Source organism: Meleagris gallopavo, chromosome 14, assembly GCF_905368555.1.
Source record: "Meleagris gallopavo chromosome 14, MGAL_WU_HG_1.1, whole genome shotgun sequence".
NCBI classification, from domain to species: Eukaryota; Metazoa; Chordata; class Aves; order Galliformes; family Phasianidae; genus Meleagris; species Meleagris gallopavo.
In genome coordinates this window covers 11,666,277-11,685,286 of record NC_139417.1, presented here as the reverse complement: position 1 = coordinate 11,685,286, position 19,010 = coordinate 11,666,277, and the positions used below count along the sequence as shown (strand labels likewise).

The window sequence follows — 19,010 nt, the reverse complement described above, 5'->3', positions numbered from 1 at the left end:
TAAAAGCGCGCCGGCTGCCGGCACGAGTTCTCGCGAGAGTTCGGCGTGGGGCCGAGGAAGCGTGGGGGCCGGGCCGCCACCCGGTGCTAGAGGACACGGCCAAGATGGCGGCGGCGGGAGCGCTGCGGCTGCTGGTTCCGCGAGGCCGCCTCCTCCCGCCGCGCAGGGGCCTCCGCCTCTCCGCGCCCGCCGCCATCCAGGTAGCGGCCGTGAGGGAGGGATCGGGGGCGAGGGGTTCATCTCTACGGGCGGGGCGGGTGCGCTGAGGGACGCCCGCCCTTCCCTGCCTTGTGCCGCTGTCCCGCAGGTGACGGTGCGGGACGCGCTAAACCAGGCGCTGGACGAGGAGCTGGAGCGGGATGAGCGCGTCTTCCTGCTGGGCGAGGAGGTGGCCCAGTACGACGGTGCCTATAAGGTGAGGGGCGGCCACTGCCGGGCCCGGGGCGGGGGCTTTGCAGAGTCTGACGCCGCTCCGCTCCGCAGATCTCCAGGGGGCTGTGGAAGAAATACGGGGACAAGAGGATCATCGACACCCCCATCTCTGAGGTACGGCGCGGGGCTCGCTCACCCCGCGGGGCTCTTTGTGGGCCGTGCTCTGGCGCTGATTTCGTCTGTTCCTCTTCCAGATGGGCTTCACGGGAATCGCCGTCGGTGCCGCGATGGTCAGTACACTACGCCTTCCCTCCTTCTGAACTGAAATATAAAATGAGCTGCTTTTGTGTTAAAACGTGACATATGATCTGACTTTGATAGGCGGGCTTGAGGCCGGTGTGTGAATTCATGACGTTTAACTTCTCCATGCAAGCGATCGACCAGGTAATCAACTCTGCCGCCAAGACCTGCTACATGTCTGCAGGAGCCATCCCCGTCCCCATTGTCTTCCGCGGCCCCAACGGCGCTTCTGCTGGCGTCGCTGCTCAGCACTCGCAGTGCTTCGCTGCCTGGTACGGGCACTGCCCCGGGCTGAAAGTCGTCAGTCCTTGGAGCTCAGAAGATGCTAAAGGGTTGCTGAAGGCGTCGATCCGGGACGACAATCCAGGTGAGCACGGTCAGATCACAGCAGTATTTAGCTCTCATTTCTGAATATTTCTTTTCTTCTCCCACCTCATGTAAAGGATAAAAAATTATTCAACACTTAAGCATCGCCATCAGTAACCTTAACTGCTTTCTCCTTACGGTCCCTTGGCTAGGTAGCAGCAGACTATTTTTGTGCTGTTCTAACCTGCTTCCATGTACCCATTTGGAAGTTTTAAAAGATGCATTTATGCACCCATTGTAAAGGCATTATAAAGGATGAAGATGAGTCAGGAGAAGTTCCTGCAGATACATTGTATCCTGCAGATATAATGTAACTCATTTGTTAGAGATGATGAAGCTTAGATGATAAATTCAGAATCTCATTAACCAAAAACAGGGCAACCTTCATCTTTCTTTCTCACAAGCACCCATGCAAAATGTAAGACTTTTCTGAAGCTACCAGTTCTATAGAAACATTTCTTAGCCATGATCTTTCCAGTTTTCCCTTGATCTACTTTTAGAGATGAGTATGCAGACTCAAATTTTACAGTGGTTTTGTAAGTCAGCACAGGCTTCTCAACTCCTGTTTTCTGCCAGGCTTTCTTGGTTTTGATTTGTTTAAAGGAAAAATCATATGAAGGGCTTTAAATCTTGTGTAAAATTATATTGCTGTCATACACTTAGTCACATTTGAGATGAATTTGAGACAGTATTTAAAATAACTGAGTAGTGAAGCTGACTGACTTCTAATTTTTTGTATTGCTTTTGCAAATATTCTGCTGCAGTACTGTTAATCATAAGTACAGCCTGTTCCTGCAGAAGTACAAATTAATCCAAGTACATTTTGTTCTAGTTGTGATGCTGGAAAATGAATTGCTGTATGGTGTTCCCTTTGAGATGTCTGAACAGGCACAGTCAAAGGACTTTGTTGTTCCAATTGGAAAGGCCAAAATAGAAAGGGAAGGTAAGCTGAGAACATGTGTATGTATCCGTATGCATCCTTACTAACTTAGCTGCCTGGGGAATTTAGCTATTCAGAATACTGCTGTCATGGGACACAGGAGCATATTTAAAATGTTAAATACTTAAATATTATTTATGTTGTATTGTACTCAATTGTTTTGTTCCCCGCATCTCATTTAAAACTGTAACTTTCTAAAAGGTTTCTCTCTTGATCTAGGGATGGCGTAGATGATGTGAGGAGAGCTTTCCTGCACCTTAGTATGTAATTTTTGTTAAAAATGCAGAAGAGATCATTGTAATTTTTCAGCCTGTTCGTAATTTACCACTGAATAACATGTGTAAAAAGGATAATCCAAAAAGTACTAAAAACATTATTTAGATCTCTGCAATAGAAGGCTTTTTGTCTTCACGTAGTCCTGCTGCCACTCTTCATGGGTGTAGAATACTTAACATTTCAAATAAATGTACAGAACTTAAATTTGGAGGATAACTAATTAGAATAACTAATGCTACCTACAAAAGAGCCCAAGAAAAATGCTTTTTTATGTGTACTTTTTCTTCTGGATTTGTTTCTTTTTAACACTTGTTTCTGTTCCAGGAACTCATGTTACATTAGTGGCACACTCTAGGCCTGTTGGGCACTGTTTGGAAGCAGCTTCTATCCTGGCCAAAGAAGGTGTTGAGTGTGAGGTGTGTGGTGTTTCTGTTGCTTTTCTCTCTCCCTGTACTAGGAAAAAGGCAGAGGGTCACCTTGTTTAGGCTTTGTAGAACATCAGTTTAAAAACTACAAGCTTTTATAAGTGACTTAACTGTCAGTGTACATGCATTTCTTGTTTCTGTGTTTGACCTTTTCATTACAAAACCAAGTCAGAACTACTAAAGACTTTCCGATTGATCTACTTGTACAATGAGCAGAACAATGACAGTATGTAGCAGTATGATTATATATAGCAAGACTCATCAAGCATTTTCCAGAAGCCACCAAAAGCTGTTGTGCAGGATCTGTCAAGATAAGCAGTAATTTCATTAACTTTAAGTCTTCCTGTCAAAGTCAGAATAGATGGTAGTGCTAAAGGACGCTGTGCCCAAACAGCAGTAAATGTCAGGATTAGATCTCAACAAAACTCACTCAGTGCCTTTTTTTAAGGTTATAAATCTGCGTACCATTAGGCCAATGGATATTGAAACGGTGGAAGCCAGTGTTGCAAAGACAAACCATCTTGTAACTGTAGAAGGAGGTTGGCCACAGTTTGGAGTAGGAGCTGAAATCTGCGCCAGGATCATGGAAGGTACTGACTTCTGCAGTCTGCACGTTGATCTAAATCCTCGTGACTTCTTGATAAAGCCAGATGACAACAAATTTGAAGTGCTGTATCTGAGGAGCTTAATAGCTGTCTTGTTCTAGACATGTTCAAATGGTCGATCCAGATGATCTTCTGGTATAATTCTTATCCCAGGAACTGAAGCAAGATGGTAACTTTTTGTTTATCGTTGTACACTGTAGTTTAAGCAAGCAGGAAAAGCTGTCTCTGGTACTACAGGAACAAAGTTGTTGTATGCATATTGAAATTCAGGAACTGAATTGAGAGAAAACCAGATTGTGCAACAACCTGACCACCATTTTCTGTTTCAGGATCTGCCTTCAACTACTTGGATGCTCCAGCTGTGCGTGTTACAGGTGCAGATGTTCCTATGCCTTACGCAAAAATTTTAGAAGATAACTGCATACCTCAAGTGAAGGATATAATATTTGCAGTGAAGAAAACTTTGAATATCTGAGTTGTAAATATGTTTTAAAGTCCTGCTTTAAAAAGTATTAATGGTATAGGGCAACTTGTATGCATAACTTTGTTGTATAGCTACATAAACTTTTGTACAGTAAAGTACAGCGATCTCACAGAGTATTTATATGGCTGCAATGGGGTCTAGTGGGGTTTCCCTCTAATCAATTTCATTTAAGTAACCATGTGGTAACGCTCATCTGTAAGTTAGCTTGTACTTCAGGTGGGTTAGGATCTCTCCTTATGCTCTAAATTCAGAGGGAAGAAGAGGTCTTCAATTTCTGCTTGTCCTGCAATGATCAGACTAGCTGTGCTAAACTGACAGTGATGGTGGTTGAGTGCAGAATGGTAGTGAGTAACGAGGGCCATCCTGAGTCTAGTCCTAGGATGCTGCACAGCTCTCCAGGAGCCTATGTTTGCAAGGCTTACTAAAGGCAAATGATAAAACCAGAGCTGAGTGAAGCCTTGCTTTTTAATTCAGCAGTTTAACAAATACCTGTATAAAATGGCTTTGGAAGCCTGTAGCATGGGTTAAGAGGTGGCTCATGTGCTTTCTTCAAAGAGTGCTCTGGTCATACAGGAAAGCTACACAAGAGCTTAATTAAAGATCCTGATCCTCTTCAGTGTGTGGTGGGAAATAATACCTATTTATTCTTTATTAACTGTCACGTGCATTTTCTATGTCAGCTGTCATTTACAGTGATAAAGAAAACTTGCTCAGATGTTTTGTTTTGTTTTTATGTATGGTTTTGTGCCCTTTTTGTTTGCTTGCTTGTTTTTTTAAACTAAACAACAGTATGCACAAACTATAGTTCTTACAGGCAAAAAAGAATAAAAGTTACTTTTTTCAGACCTGGGTAAAGTAATAAACTATTCAAAAGCAGTTGTTTGGGTATGTTTGAAGAGCTGGGCAACAACTGCACCAGCTTTTGCTGCAACCATGTACCTGGGTTTAGCTAAGGAGCTCTTCCTGACAGAGAGGATTTGTTCTTTGTTCAGCAGCTTCTGTTACTGTCCTAGTAGAGACAGTCTGCCTACAGAAGTCAGTGCAGCACAGCTTGCTCTACAGCCAGGAAAAGGTGCCTTTCCAGTGAACCGTTCTGGAGCAGATACTTAGCAGATACTTACCTCTCTTAAGCAGACACAAGGGCTCAGGTCCTTCTTCATTTACAGGTCAGGAGTACCTTTCTGGGCATTTCCTAGTAGAAGTGCTACTCAATTCTTAGAAGTCAGGCTTGCAGGCAAAATCCTAGCTGAATACATCCACCACCATGCTGCTGGAGGAACTCCATGAACATTTTAATAAAAATGACTGAATATCACAGGTTACATGAAACTGTACAGACATTCTCTGCATAGTTACAAACACGGATGTACTTGAATTTAAAAAAATGGATTATCTATAATCCTTTAAAGTGCAATTTGTTTAAGGTTTTAATCAAATCAAAAAATGATCTTTCAATAAAGAATAAGCTGTAAAATTAACTTGAAGTAAGTTTGCATTTAACTAAATCATGAATAATATCCCAGTGCCCTATTAACTCCCATTTCAACTATTTCCTTATTTAAAAAACACGTTCCCTTAGAGTTGCAGGGAAGATGTCCATTTAAACAAGTCTGATACACTATATTTGTCCATCAGCAAAAATGGTGGGAATAAGATTTAATTCTCCAGTTCCCTCACCTGTGCAGTATGTTTTATGGGTTTTGTTGGTTGTTTTTGGGGTTTGGCTGGGTTCTTTTTGGATTATCTCAAACAAAATATGCTGAGTCAATGCAGTAAGTTAAATGAGTTACTGCTGGATGACTAGTGTTGAAAAAGGGCAGGTTAGAAGTAGATTCTTGTAATTTGACCAAAAAAAAAAAAAAAGTGAGAAGAATATAACTAAAAAAATGCATTAATTCACCTTGATGATGGTCATTCCTATTCTCAGTTTTATTCAGCCACGTAGAAGTTGCTGTACCCGAAACTGCCGCTAGAAAACAAAATTCTTGAAACCAAGTAAAGAATGGAGTACTTAGCATGGCAATGCAAACCAGATGGGGTAGTGCTGCTACTTGTGTAAAGCTGAAATAGAGGTAAAAGGGAGCTACTGCATGACTAGCTGCTATACGCGCTGGTGAATCAGTTGCTGATCAGAAGGGTCTTGTTCCTGGACAGCACAGGAGCGGGAGGGGGAATTCAATCCTGATGTAACCGGTAGCCTCAGCTGATCCTGGGAGCACTGTAGTCACACGTGTGTGTTTTCTTCAGAGTTCCTTTCTGAAAGTTTTGAATGGAGCTGAGTAAGGCTCCTCGGCTTGCACTGACGGCAGGCTGTGAGCTTGGCTGTGTTGGCACCTCTGTATTTGGAGGAGGAGCTGCTGGTGGCAGGGGTGGCGGTGGTGGTGCTGGGGGTATCGACGATGCTCCTGTTGGTTGAGGAGAGAAGATGATGTTTGATTATGCCAAAGAGGGCCTGCTGCAGAGCACTGCAGCCACGTAGCTGGACCGTGTCAGTGCTGCACTAGGAACTTCGCTCCTTGAAAGCAAGTGGAATGTGAAGAACAGAACAGGATGAAAAAATGCTGATGTGATCAAATCTCTCTATCTGCAGGTGAGTCACGTCATCTGAGACACCTCTGAGAAGAAGCCTAAAAGACATCAGTTCTCAGGGATGCAAAATGTGACTCAAATGTGATACTGACTGGGAAGCAAATCTTACCCTCTGTTCATATTTACATGATGAACATTACAGGTTTTACGAAGGACCACTGCTGTAGCATTTGTGGTGATTGACCAAATTACACGTTAGTTTTAGACAACTAACTGCAGATAGAGTTTTTCTGGAAATGTTTTACATGTCCACAGTACTGTCAGACTTTCTTCAGCCACGGAGAAACAAGCAAATGCTTGTTTCACAGGCTGAAGGAATCACAACCCACTACTCACACCACTTGCTTTCTTCCTGTGCTCCCACCTCGCACTCTGGCCGTTGCTTTTTAACCTAGTCATGTTGTCTCATCATGCTTTAAGCTCCGTGCCCTGAGAACTTGCAGAGAGAGCTGGAAAGCCAGAAACTAGCTGTGCATGCAGGCAGCTAACCCAGCACTGAGGTTCTGGAAGCTCAGGTCCAGGCAGGTGGCCTTATTTGACCCAAGCTACATTTCCACACAATGTGCTCCAGTGCTTCTCAGCTGCTGCTCATTACACCATTTCTACACTCAAGATCAAAGATACATGGCAGGAGTAAGAGCAAAGGCCAGAGGTGACCCCATGCTGTTCCACAGAACGTCCACATGAAGGTGCATTTGCAGCACACCCTCAGTTGTATGTGGATGATGGGCCTGTCTTCACCTTCACATTCTGAAAACGGGGGGCTTAGTGGTTAAGATGTCATTATTATTCAACAGTGAATTTTAATGCCATTGTCTAGACCATGAGTTAATGTCAAGTATGGCTAGGGAGACAAATGGCATCCATAGTTCTGTACTTGTTTGGTAGCTCTAACCTACACGAGGAGCACACCAGTAAGTGGCAAGGACGAGGATGCTTTTGGACAAAAGAGCAAAACAACACAGGGCTAGCCAACACACTGACAAATGAGGTACAACTGCTTGCTATGAATTAAGCAAATACTAAGCAGCTAAAGGAAACTATATGACATGGATTCATGTTATCTCATTGGCATGAAAACCTTTTTCTGTGATAAGAAAACACAGAAAAACAGCTTCTGTCTTCACTCTCATCCCTTTCAGAACTAATGTTCAAGTCCTAGTAGAGTAATGTTCAAAGCTCTATTAGAAATGTCAGAAAATAACTGAAAAAACACGTCTGGGGCACGTGGATCAGCTACTCTCTTAAGTAATCAAAACATTACACAATGTTAGTATAAACTGAAATAACACATCACATATTGATGCCTTGGGGTCATCTAACTTACCCAAACCCGTGTTTTTGCACTAGCCAAAGATGTGAGTCTGTAATTAGAAATACTGAAAACCATCCCCTAAGTTAGAGTCCTGTTTCTGCCGTGTGTATGGACTGCCAGTAAAGCACAGCAAAGCAAAACAGACACTTTGCCAGAGAAGAACAAAACCAAGAATAGTTAACCACTTTGATGAGTTAAGAGGTGAGAGCAGGACTGGCGTAGCAATGATCTGATTTGGGATCAGATGAACTGCTGTAAAACAGCCAAGGCCAGCTCATCACAACTGAGATGGCTTAAAAGAGATGCAAGAATTTCAGAGAACGAAGACAAGATTTTGGTTGGAACAGCAAGGTGAAACTGAAGAGGTTATGCACATAGTTGTACAAGATACAACAAGGAGAGACCATGAAGACAGTGGCCAGGACTCCATATGGAATACAAATATAACAGTAATATATTTGGCAAAAGAAGGTACATATTTGACAGAAACGGAGGCAAAAATGCCACTACTTAAGTGCTTGGATTGCTATTATTAAACCAAGAATCCATGTGTTATCTTTAAATTTTGGTCAGGTCATTTTCTGATGGGGGCATAAGGGACAGGGAGGTAGGGGGAGAGGCTGCCCTTCTGACTGGAAATTTGTTAAGTTCCTCAATACCAAGTATTTCTAAATTGTGATGCCAACATCATACAGTTGAAAGAAGCTCTTAGGAGATCTTACACCTGATCTCTGCCTTAAAATATAAATGCAGATTTAAGATGATATCTGACTAGCTATGAGCGTTACATATTAAACATGTTAATTAAGAGCATGATTCTGAAAATCTGCCAAATCCATTCATTTCAGTCAACCTCTCAGTCAACCAAAACTAAGCTATCCCTTCTTGTCATGAGTGGTGCAAAGGAAATCTTAGTTTGCTGCAGTGGACTCATATGCAGCTACATGTGCAGGTTAAACTGATCAACCCAACAGAACATATTTACCCAGAAAATACTTCAGGTAAGTGCTCAATTATCACACAACTTTTCCAATACATATGTTGGAAGCAGCTGACTGCAAACACATTTACTCACTCACACAGTTATAAGAATAAAATGCTCAAACAAGAACTTACCAAGGGGTTTTTTTTACAGGGACATTTTTGTTAAGAGAGTGTGTTAAAAGGAATAGGAAGTAAATCAGATGCTGTAAACTTGATGCCTGAATTGAAACAAAAACTTAATTATGAATTTAAAGTGACAATAATTGTGCAAATAGCATTAAAAACTTTGCTGAGAATGGGATGCAAACAAAGAAAATTATTTTAGTGATAGTTTTTAAAGATGCTGTATTTCATTAAAATAATCCATAAGAATGCTCAGATCTTTTTCTTCTATTCCCTCCCAATACTAAGCAAGTTTAAGATTTGCATTAAACTTTCCCATACAGAAACAGAGCATCTTTAAAGAGATAAATCAGCATTAGCTTACTTTTCCGAAAATTCACGTTCAAAATGATGCATGCTCTATTGAAGACAGCAGAGAAAGAGAGAGGACACAAGTTAATCATCCAGATCTCGTGTCAAAGTAAGAAAAACAGAGAGTGTTAGCTGAAAAGTTAGTACCAAAAAACCCAATACATTCTTATTCACTGAAAAATACATGGGAATAGCAGCTAATTTTTTTTCCTATTACATATACAACAATTGGATTGTGAATAATGAACTCAACTTTCCACACTGTAAGCATTCTTATACTCAATCAACAAATAAAACATTCATATTATCAATTACACATGCTGTAATTCAGGCTTCAGAGGATTACAGTACATTGAGAGAGAGTTAGCAAGAAATCTGCAGGAAGATTAGCCACAGAAGATGAAATCCATTCAGTTCATGGCACATTTCCTGTTACGTTAACACCTGCATTTATACTTAAACTACATGGACCAATCAGAAACAATCAAGGACAGCACTTGCTAAAGCACTGTGCATTGTCTCACAGACAGGTGAAGACTCAAAAGATGTTCCACATGGCTCTCTATGAAACATGTTGTAGTGAAGTATTTAGAACAACTGGCACAGAAAAGGACGCTAAAGTTAAGTACAATTCCTTCAGCTTATTCTCTCTGGGAAGTGCAGGACAGCAATACTATTCAGAAAGGAGCTGGCTAAATGGCACCCTCCAAACTTCTCTAATAGGAGAGCTCACTGGTATATTATGGGTTTACTGGATTTAGAGATGTAGTGAAGTTTTAAATAACCCACACCATGGTGTTCTGCATCCCTTCTGATCCTAGCCACAAAGGAAAACGACAGATTCTCAATGAAGCAAAGTGTATAAAAGTGTGCAAGTAGATGGGGAAAAATGAAAAAATAAAAAACATTCAGAAGAGAATGTCAGAAAGACAGAAGTTGTGTTAGAGTCATTTGTCACGATCTAAGCAACGTATTTCAAAGATGGTATTCAGCCAAGTATCTGCAACACAGCTGGTCACAAACAAGCACTCCTGTCAATGAGAAACACCCACAAGAGTCTGCGTTTCTTCCCCAGGGTATGACAGCCTGAAGCCTGTTTACCTCTGGTTGGAGTCTCCAGTTCTGCACATACCCACACACTACACTGACTGAGATGGAACAGACCAAGAGCTTTTGTAGGATATCCTTTTCCATATCAGCCTTCATTCTGGCATGGCATCATATCAGCAAGACTCCTTGACTTGCTATGATACTAACACAAACCAGAAGGACAGACTGAAAGCCTCATTCCTGCTTTGAAGGTCATCTCACCATGATGCCCACAAGCAATTTTGGTCTAGAGGTAAATATCCTTAATTAATTTAATGAAACAGGACAAAACAGAAGCTACAACTGCATCAGCTGTCACAAATAACATATTAACCATGGGGCCAGTGAGTCTTTCACCAACTCATCAACAGCACACTTGTATAGAATACATACAACATCACTGATGACGTCACTCGCTTTCTCTTAGAGCTAACATCTGAAGTTTTGTCTATTAATTCTCTTTATATAAGCATTCCTGAAATGGTGACACCTGCCTTTATGCCCAAACAAAAGCACCAATACCATCAACCCACTAAAGCACTTCCTGATGTGGCTGCACACAGGGCAATGTGCATCACGTCACAAAAGGGCAGACTGCTATGTCTCCACAAGCACACTGCCTGCAGGATGACTGCCAGACTGTGACTGTGTGGTTTGAACTCAGAGCCAAGTTTCTGAGCTAAAGCTTCAGCCATTTTTAAGCCAGCTGAGCCAAGTCTATGAATTGACCTGAGCCTGAGCTTTCAATCTAGTTCCAATACACATTAAAGTTGAAACGCCAGTTAAAAGCTGTTCTATTCCAGAAAGAAAAAAAAGTTTTCTAAATATCTATCTACTTTGAAGGCATGGGGATTCTCCTTTGCATTGTTCAGCTACTTTCTTTTTAAAGTGTACAGAATCTGAAAGATAAGCTATCTCACTAGGAGTCAGTGCCCCCAGAAAACAGAGCTGTTACTGTGCAACACAATAACAGTAATTATCTTGTTTAGAGTAACTGGAAGAAGTTAGTTCATAAAACACGTACCTCAGTGTACTCATTACTTGAAGGAGAAATGACTAATTTGAATTTCAGCATAAAAGATTTAAATTACATCACATAGACTGTAGCATCTTACAAATGACCATCCACAACAAACACAAATTTGATTTCACCACTTTGGTATAGAAAGCTCCTGCAAGTAGGAATCATGTGACACAAGTCATCACAACAGCAATGCCACAGACAGCCTCCTTTCTTGGTATATATTCAATTAAGATCTTTTGCTGTCAATGTTTGCTAGTGCACTTCTTCTAGCCTTTCAGACTGGAGCCTGTCCACCACAGCTCAATACTCATATTTGTAATCCAACTTTCACAAGTATTTCTGTTTCTGGCAATGCCCACTCAAGCAGATTTCTCTATCACATCCCACCACTTGTCCCAAACATGAGCAAAACTGTTTGCATAGCTACCTACCTAGCAAATTGAAAGTGGGATCTGGTCAAAATGAGAGATTATTTTTAACACAAACCAGTTTCTGACTTGTTTCTCTGCATAAGCAGCTCTACTCATATCACCAACAGGCTATAGCAGAATAAGGGAGATTTATGTGGCCTAAGCCACTCATTTTGTCATACCCCAAAACTTCCAAAATCAGGTCACAGCAGTACAGGTGTAAATAGACAATACACAGAACCAAGGGATTGACAAACATTATTTCATGGCCCACAGGCCATTAACATTAGAACAAACGTATACTGCAACACGAAGCTCAGAAAATGTCTGGAAAACAGCAGTCTCAGTAGGACTGGAGTAAAATCAAAGACTGAAGTAAACACTTAAACTCTACAGGCAAATCATACCAGGCACCTTAGAGAACAGATAATATTAAAAAAGGGACCGAATTAAGAGGTTCTCTATAGCCCTCAAAAGAGGGCAAATGTCCACACTCAACCTGATACAAGATAAACACAATCTCTGCGTTCCATCATTTAAGACCATCACCCCTTAATCATCTTTGGGAACAATACAATTCCTGTGGTTAAACACAGAGGGTAAAACAAAAAGGACACCACAAATTAAAAACAAACATTATAATGACTCTTGAGCTTACCTGCTGTAGAGGGCGGAGTGGGGGATGATGGAGATGTTAAAGGGGAACTCGCCCCAGAGCCTGCTAAATAAAACAACAGTCTAGTAACTAAAGCTGTGATGCAAAACTCAACACAATCAGACAAGACAGATTGTTGAAAACAGGCCAACTTTATTGACTGAAGACTTAATCCTGCTCCCAACGAAAACTTGGGAAAGATTCCCATTGATACAAACAGTGTCACTCACACCCGATCCAAACAGAAAAGCTTTACAGTACATATTATCAGAGGAGGTCCAAACACATAAGCAGCACAGTCAACAGTACTCCTCAATGGGGAACACTTCTTTTCTGTTGCTTAGGCTGTTGGATTTCAGCGTCCAAATTCTGTTTTCCTTAAGAGTTGTGCCACTGCATGGATGGCACCTCATTCCTCCTTCTAAGAGATGATTTTTAGTCAGTTCCTGTACCCACAAGTTATTCTGACACCTAACTATTCCACAATAGGCTGATTTTGGACACATTTTAGCCACACAAGAACACTACATTGAATTGTTCCGTGGTACAGGCCATTCCTTTTAACTACATGAAGATCTGTCAAACACTCCCTTGTTTTAGAAACTGACAATGAAGAAGCAATTCAAAAGATAATTCATTCGTCTTAATACCTTTCTAAAGAGTACAGATCACCACAGAGTTTCTCTCTGAGGTCTTCATTAGCAAATAATCCAAATAATCAATGCTATTGTTACTCCTGTCAAATGTCAAAAGGATTGAATAGAGTGGGGGTTCTTTGTTATTTTTTTTATCTTTTTTTTTTTTTCCCTCCTTTTGAGGAATAGAACACAGAAGAGAGGACACATTACTTTGTATCAGCTGAAAATTTAGCTCTAGTGTTATCTCTAAGCCCTCAATTTATCTATTACTAAACACCAGAGACAGAACTATCAGCATTCGTTAGTTCAATATTATGGTGCAAACTGATGGTGACCCTGGACCTTTTAAGCCACAAAATTATAGTAGCAATGAAAACACTGACACAGCTGTGCAGAAGCAAGCTCTTCTCTCTGTAGTTACCTGAGTTATTTGAGTTGCTGTATTTTGCTGAGTGTTCTTCCGCACTTTCATACGCAGAGCGTTTTGACTTCTTTAAACAAAGAAGAAGAAACAGAAGGTGGGAATGAATAACCTCTTTCATAATGAAAATCAAGTTGACTCAGAGAATTTTTAAAAGCCATTTGATATATCACACAAGGTTTATCAATGCCCAGCATCACTCTTCCCCAACCAACACGTGCTGCTGCAAGGACAACAGCAGCAAGGCAGCACTGTGCTCAAATGTATCCAAGCAAACAGGGCAACTTCAGTATGCTCTGACTGCAAGGGAAATGTAGAAAACTGATCCAAAAAAAAAAAAAAAAGGGATGAGAAACAGAGTGCTGCAGACAACTGAAAAAAAAACAAAAAACAGCTCTAAGACCTTCACTGGGCAGCAGGTGTTAGTTAAGCCCATTTTCATTAAGTAAACTCAAATAGATTAAACAGTCAGCAGTCATTTAATAAGTGTTATCACTTAGCTACAAATGAGGAAGAACATCACAGGACTGAATACAGCAGCACACCTGTGGATGTTCATGCTACACACTGAATAATTTTCTGTGTGAGAAATCTATTTAAAGATTGTTTACCTTTCTTGCTAAGATTTTCCTTTTCTTTTTTTCTTCTTCGGAGCCATGATGAGACTGAGCTCTTGTCAGTCTTCTGTGCTGGTGAATCTTCAAAATTAAGGGGAAAAAAAGGAAAAAGAACAAAACCATGTTAAGATCCCAAGTGTTCTCAGACAAAGCATATGTTTGGGGTTCAAGAAAAAAAAAACTGTAGTCACTTTGCATGTGTAATTTTCTTTTTTAATTTTTAACTCTTATCTTTATGGTTGCTGATAGAGCACAGAGCTCACAGAACAATTAAGATAATCCTTTAATTTAAGAGTCCCTGTGAAGCTGCACCACTCAAAAGAATGTAATTCCATGCCTTCAACAGCTGTTCTACAGCTGCTCAATACCATATTTTTGAGAAAGCACATCTGCTGATGAAAACCTTTGCTACTCTGAAGTTAAGAGCTCACTTTCCACATTTAGAAGAGATAAGAGGAAACTGAATGTCTCTAGGAAAGACAGTAAAGAAATGCAGAAGTTACCAATTTCTGTTCTTCTGTTAATCTTTTTTCTATGCATTCCTTGGACGTTTTCAGTGCTTCTTTTAGCTTTGTAGGAATCTAATAAAGAATAGAGGAAAAAAAAATCAAATAACAGAATTTGATAAAGGAAAAAACAACTTCACTGTTCAAAACTCACCATCCATCTGACTATGCTGCACATTTAAAGATCCAACTTCTACTCCCTTAGTGGAGGAGAAAAAGGACTCTAGATGCAAGTTTTCCACTCCAAACCTAGCAACCAATCCAACAGCTTAGACAAAGAAGCAGTGAATAATGGCAGGGATGCTCTAACACCAAGGACAGTCATCTACTTCAGTATTCTGTTCACATCCCCAAAGTGCCATAACTCTGACAATCACAAGACACTCAGCACATTTCTACTTGAAATGCCCTGGGGCAGCTCCCCTGGTGGAAGCAGGATGTGGCTCCTAGAAGTCCCAGCTCTGAAGCTGCCTACTGTGCCAATGGTCTCATCAAGCAAAATCAGCTCCCACATGATTTGCTTCCTTTCACTGCAAGGTAGGCAGCTTACCTGTGTTCCTAAAGTAGAGCACCATGATCAGTCATGCAAGTTAGCTTCAGCAACTACACCTGAATCACTCATGGGTCACACCGTGCCCCAATTCTAAGGGTTGATACATAATGCTCTTGGGTATTATTCAGCAAAGGGATGGAAATACTGATGTGAATCACTGAAAAGTCAAGTAAAGCCAGCTGTACTCTACTGTTTATCAATTAATGCATAACCACCACAACCTGACACTTCCACAAACATCAGCAAATCAACATTCAACTCTACCTTAAACTGTGGTTTCTCAGAGTTTGTTAGCAGGACATCACTGAATAATCTGCAAGTGGATGGAAAAAAAGGGAAAAAAAAAGGAATATTATTTCTATGAGACAGGCAGAAGCACAGAGAGAACACTGCTGATACTGTTCACCTCTCTCCTCTTTCCCTTCTCTGTTCTCATCCCCATCTCACTGCCTGTTTTTATACACTGCTTTTTATTTTCCAAGCCCTGCTTTAAAGTTAGTAGCACTTACCCTCAGAACATAGCCACAATGCCTGTAATTCTCAAAGGCAGAGAAGGATATCCCCCAGACAAGTGCCTTTTCCTTAAAGCTACACATTGAAGAATGTTTATTTCTTTAATGACCAAAGATTGCCAGGCACTATGCAGCTATGCTACGAGTTTTACTCTCCCCTTTATGGCATCAGCAAGAGCATAAGTGATTAATAATTTTCCATCCAAAACAAAGACACTAGAGGGCAATGTTAGTTAGAAAATAAATTAGTCCATATCCAGGCACTTTGTTCTGGAGAATATGCTAGAAAATTGTCCTAGAAAAAGATCATGAGTCCAGCTCCAAGTTAAGTAAGTCATAGATTCCTGTTGAATCTAATTATCACAGGTCCAATACTAGACAGAACAAATTCAAACCTAGAGTCAAGTTTATAAGATCAGTAGTCCAAGAATAATTCTGAAATAAATCAAATTAAAGTAACAGAAAAAAAAAAAAAGGCTCACCCTTGTTCACAGAGCAATTTTCTGACCCTATCTGATTACACATCCTTGCAAAGTCAAGTAAACTCCTATTTTATATAGAACAGCTTAATAAATATTTAAATTGCATTCTTTGCATTGCACAACATGATGAACATTTCTGTGAAGAGTATGGGTATGAAGGAAATGTCATACAATATCCTACATATCAGATACAGCTGGGCATGGACTGTTTGTTCAACATCCTTTAACACCTATCTCTTCCACTATTCAGCTTTCTGACAGAATTTCTCCACTTCTTACATTCTATTCTCTATCTCTATTCAAGAGCAGAGGAAGGATGGAGTAGAAGGAATAGGAGGCTGAGACACAATTGCAGCCACTCATCCCAACCAGGGAATGACTCTTGGTGCTTGCTCTGAAGGCACTGCAATTTGTACGCTGCAAGATCAGACCCAGATTTAAGCATGGGTAATCTTGTCATTTATGAAGTCATGATTCTAGCATCTCATAGTAAGAAAAAGCAGGCCCATCAGGAACTGTGATTCTATTCTCAGCTTGCTGATGACATGTCACAGCTTGGTGACAGTAAACAACTTCTCAGGTAATACTGTCTCTTAGTTGCAGGAAAAGTGGCACTGCAGACAGTATGATTTCCAGCTCAGCTATGCACAGATGTTGCTTTCTTTCTACACCCTAATATTTCTCCATTTCTGCCTTTACTACTTTGCTGTGTCACTAGGAGGACAGTATGTAAGAATTTTCTTCTATCTGTGCTTCATTAAGCCAGCCTTGGAAGAAACCTGACAGAACTTCTGCATAACACTTTGACTCAGTCTAAAAGTTACCACTGAGCAGAGCGAGAATCTATTTTGCCATACGTCATAAGTAAATGGACAGCCAAACCTAATGAACGAGGTCTGGAAGGGACATACAAAAAGATTCCTTATTCTAAACGATTTAAATGATCCAATACATAATCTTAACCGTGCCTGCATTGCTTTAATAGGCAGATAATTGAAACCACAGCACCATGCTCCAGCACACTGAGAGAGACAAAGAAATCCTAAGTGAGTACCTATCCTACTCATAAGTGATGGCTTCTATGAAATCTGTCAATTTTAAATCATCATTTGGGATACACCACACATCCCTCAGAACGAAGAACAAATCTTTCAGATAAAGAAGAAGCAAAAAGATTCTCCCTCGTTATGCAATTATTACGAGCGTAAAACAAATACATTAAAACTTACGGCATCTGTAAGAGCCGTGAAACAGTTGGCATGCCATTCTTCATAGCTTCACAAGTCAGAATGGATTCCAACACAGACACTATCAAAGAAAGAATAAGAATGGACACATTTTTGCGCTGCAGGACAGCAAACAATTTAGAATGAAAGTCTGACACTTTGTATTATGTTCCTCTAAGTATTCCATCAACTAAGCGGTGATGAAGCTTTATGACATGTGGTTTTTATTATAATGTTATTGTTACATGTAAAAACTTTTCAAGAATGTTAGACATGAGGCCAGGGGATCCAGACATCTAATTACTACACACTGTTTTATCATTCAGTTAAAAATATGTCTATATTTATATGCTACATATTTGAGGAAGAACATTTTCTATTTTTAAAAATTACTAAATAACAATTTCCAGGCACAGGCTGTGAAGGTTTTAGGTTGCTATTTCAGAGCACTTCTGCTTAAGCACAAGGTAAGAGCTGCCAGGAAGCTGGGGCTGCCACGGTCTTAATTGTATACTAACCAACAGACATTGATGGTGCAGGAGGGAAACTGTCTACTGGAATTGTATCTGGGGGTCTTCCATATGTCATTTCATACAGTAAGTGCCCAAAGCAATGTACATCAATGCCTTCTAAAGTCTGTAGAGGAAGAAAAGCGAAAAAAGTAAAAACACAACTTGCTAGAACTGTTCAGTTTATCCACAACTTCTTTTAAAACATGTAATAACATACTAGCAAAAAGAGTAGTCTTGCATTTGAATGTTGAAAAGAGGAACCATTAAGTTTCTAACCACAGCCTAACCCTGCACAATTTGAAACTCAAATGAAATCTTCACACTCCAAGCAAAGAAGTTACTGCTGTATTTCAATTAGTGATGATGCAAGCAGGATAGCATTATGGAGTTCTACAAAAATGTGTAAGGAGTAAACTTTTTCTCACAGACAGCAGTTTAGAGAACCGTGTATTGATGCAAATCAGAGCTGAGCACATTTTCCTAGCGAAGGTATACAGCCGTACAAGCTAAGTTCCCAGACAGCATAATTCAAAGATTTTTGAATCATGTTTAGACAGAACTGGTTTCTTGTGCTGGAGGAGGCTTAGAGCTTTGATGGCACTAGCAAGCTTGGACTAACCATGAACTTTTGATCATTCCTTTGACAGCACAGTAAAACTTGTTTAGCAAGGTCAGCAAGCAGCTGTCTTGTGATGCTCTACTTAATTTATTGCAATGAGCATTTAAGAGCAAAGCAAGATGCTGGCTAAAAGACTGTATGGCTACAACAGGCCAAATTTTGTTAAACAGTTTTGTAGGAAGATCATATTTTGCTGTATAAGCCTAAAATAAATAGGCACCCTTCAAATAAGCAAAAAAAAGCTTTTAATAGCTAGGAGTCTGCAAGTTCTCCACAAACTCAGGGTGAGGATAAAGGGACATGTAAGAGTAAGTTAAATTACTTTTCTGAAACTTACATTAATTTTTCGAAACTGTGAAAAGTACGATCGATAAAATGATGGAAGTCCCAACAAGGAATTTTCTAGATCCAGTAACTTGCACGTGTCCCCATCCAACACTACATTGGCAGAGTGAAGATGGCCATACGGAAATCCCTTCTCATGCAAGAATTTTAATACCTGAAAAAAATCCAAGACAGAAGCACGGTCACAAGATGTCCTGATGATCTTAAGATCTCAAATGCTCCATTACAAAAGCAGATACATAATAAGTGAGGCCTCTAGTTTGGAACTCCT

General features: G+C 40.4%; 2 protein-coding genes across 6 annotated transcripts in view; one reads left to right on the top strand and one right to left on the bottom strand.

The window, feature by feature from the left end:
* The first annotated feature begins 22 nt into the window (after positions 1–22).
* PDHB (pyruvate dehydrogenase E1 subunit beta) lies at positions 23–4,644 on the top strand. The gene is made up of 9 exons (XM_010718662.4): positions 23–200; positions 308–415; positions 484–546; positions 627–662; positions 754–1,039; positions 1,871–1,981; positions 2,579–2,670; positions 3,128–3,269; positions 3,614–4,644. The coding sequence occupies exons 1-9, from the start codon at positions 105–107 to the stop codon at positions 3,757–3,759; spliced, it is 1,080 nt and encodes a 359-aa protein (XP_010716964.3). The 5' UTR covers positions 23–104; the 3' UTR covers positions 3,760–4,644.
* A 395-nt stretch (positions 4,645–5,039) lies between these two features.
* The window catches only part of PXK (PX domain containing serine/threonine kinase like), a 31,809-nt gene continuing 17,838 nt past the window's right edge, over positions 5,040–19,010 (bottom strand). For 2 of the 5 annotated variants that reach the window (XM_085235462.1, XM_085235466.1), the window contains exons 10-18: positions 18,732–18,893; positions 17,782–17,899; positions 17,267–17,345; positions 15,308–15,356; positions 14,488–14,565; positions 13,979–14,065; positions 13,368–13,437; positions 12,312–12,374; positions 5,040–6,173 (exon numbers count right to left, since the gene is read on the bottom strand). In XM_085235462.1, coding sequence (XP_085091588.1) covers positions 5,968–6,173; positions 12,312–12,374; positions 13,368–13,437; positions 13,979–14,065; positions 14,488–14,565; positions 15,308–15,356; positions 17,267–17,345; positions 17,782–17,899; positions 18,732–18,893 — 912 coding nt within the window. In that variant the 3' untranslated portion in view covers positions 5,040–5,967. Of the gene's footprint in view, positions 6,174–8,788; positions 8,875–12,311; positions 12,375–13,367; positions 13,438–13,978; positions 14,066–14,487; positions 14,566–15,307; positions 15,357–17,266; positions 17,346–17,781; positions 17,900–18,731; positions 18,894–19,010 lie in introns of all 5 variants that reach the window. The other 3 variants (XM_085235464.1, XM_085235465.1, XM_085235463.1) reach the window with 3 other exon arrangements.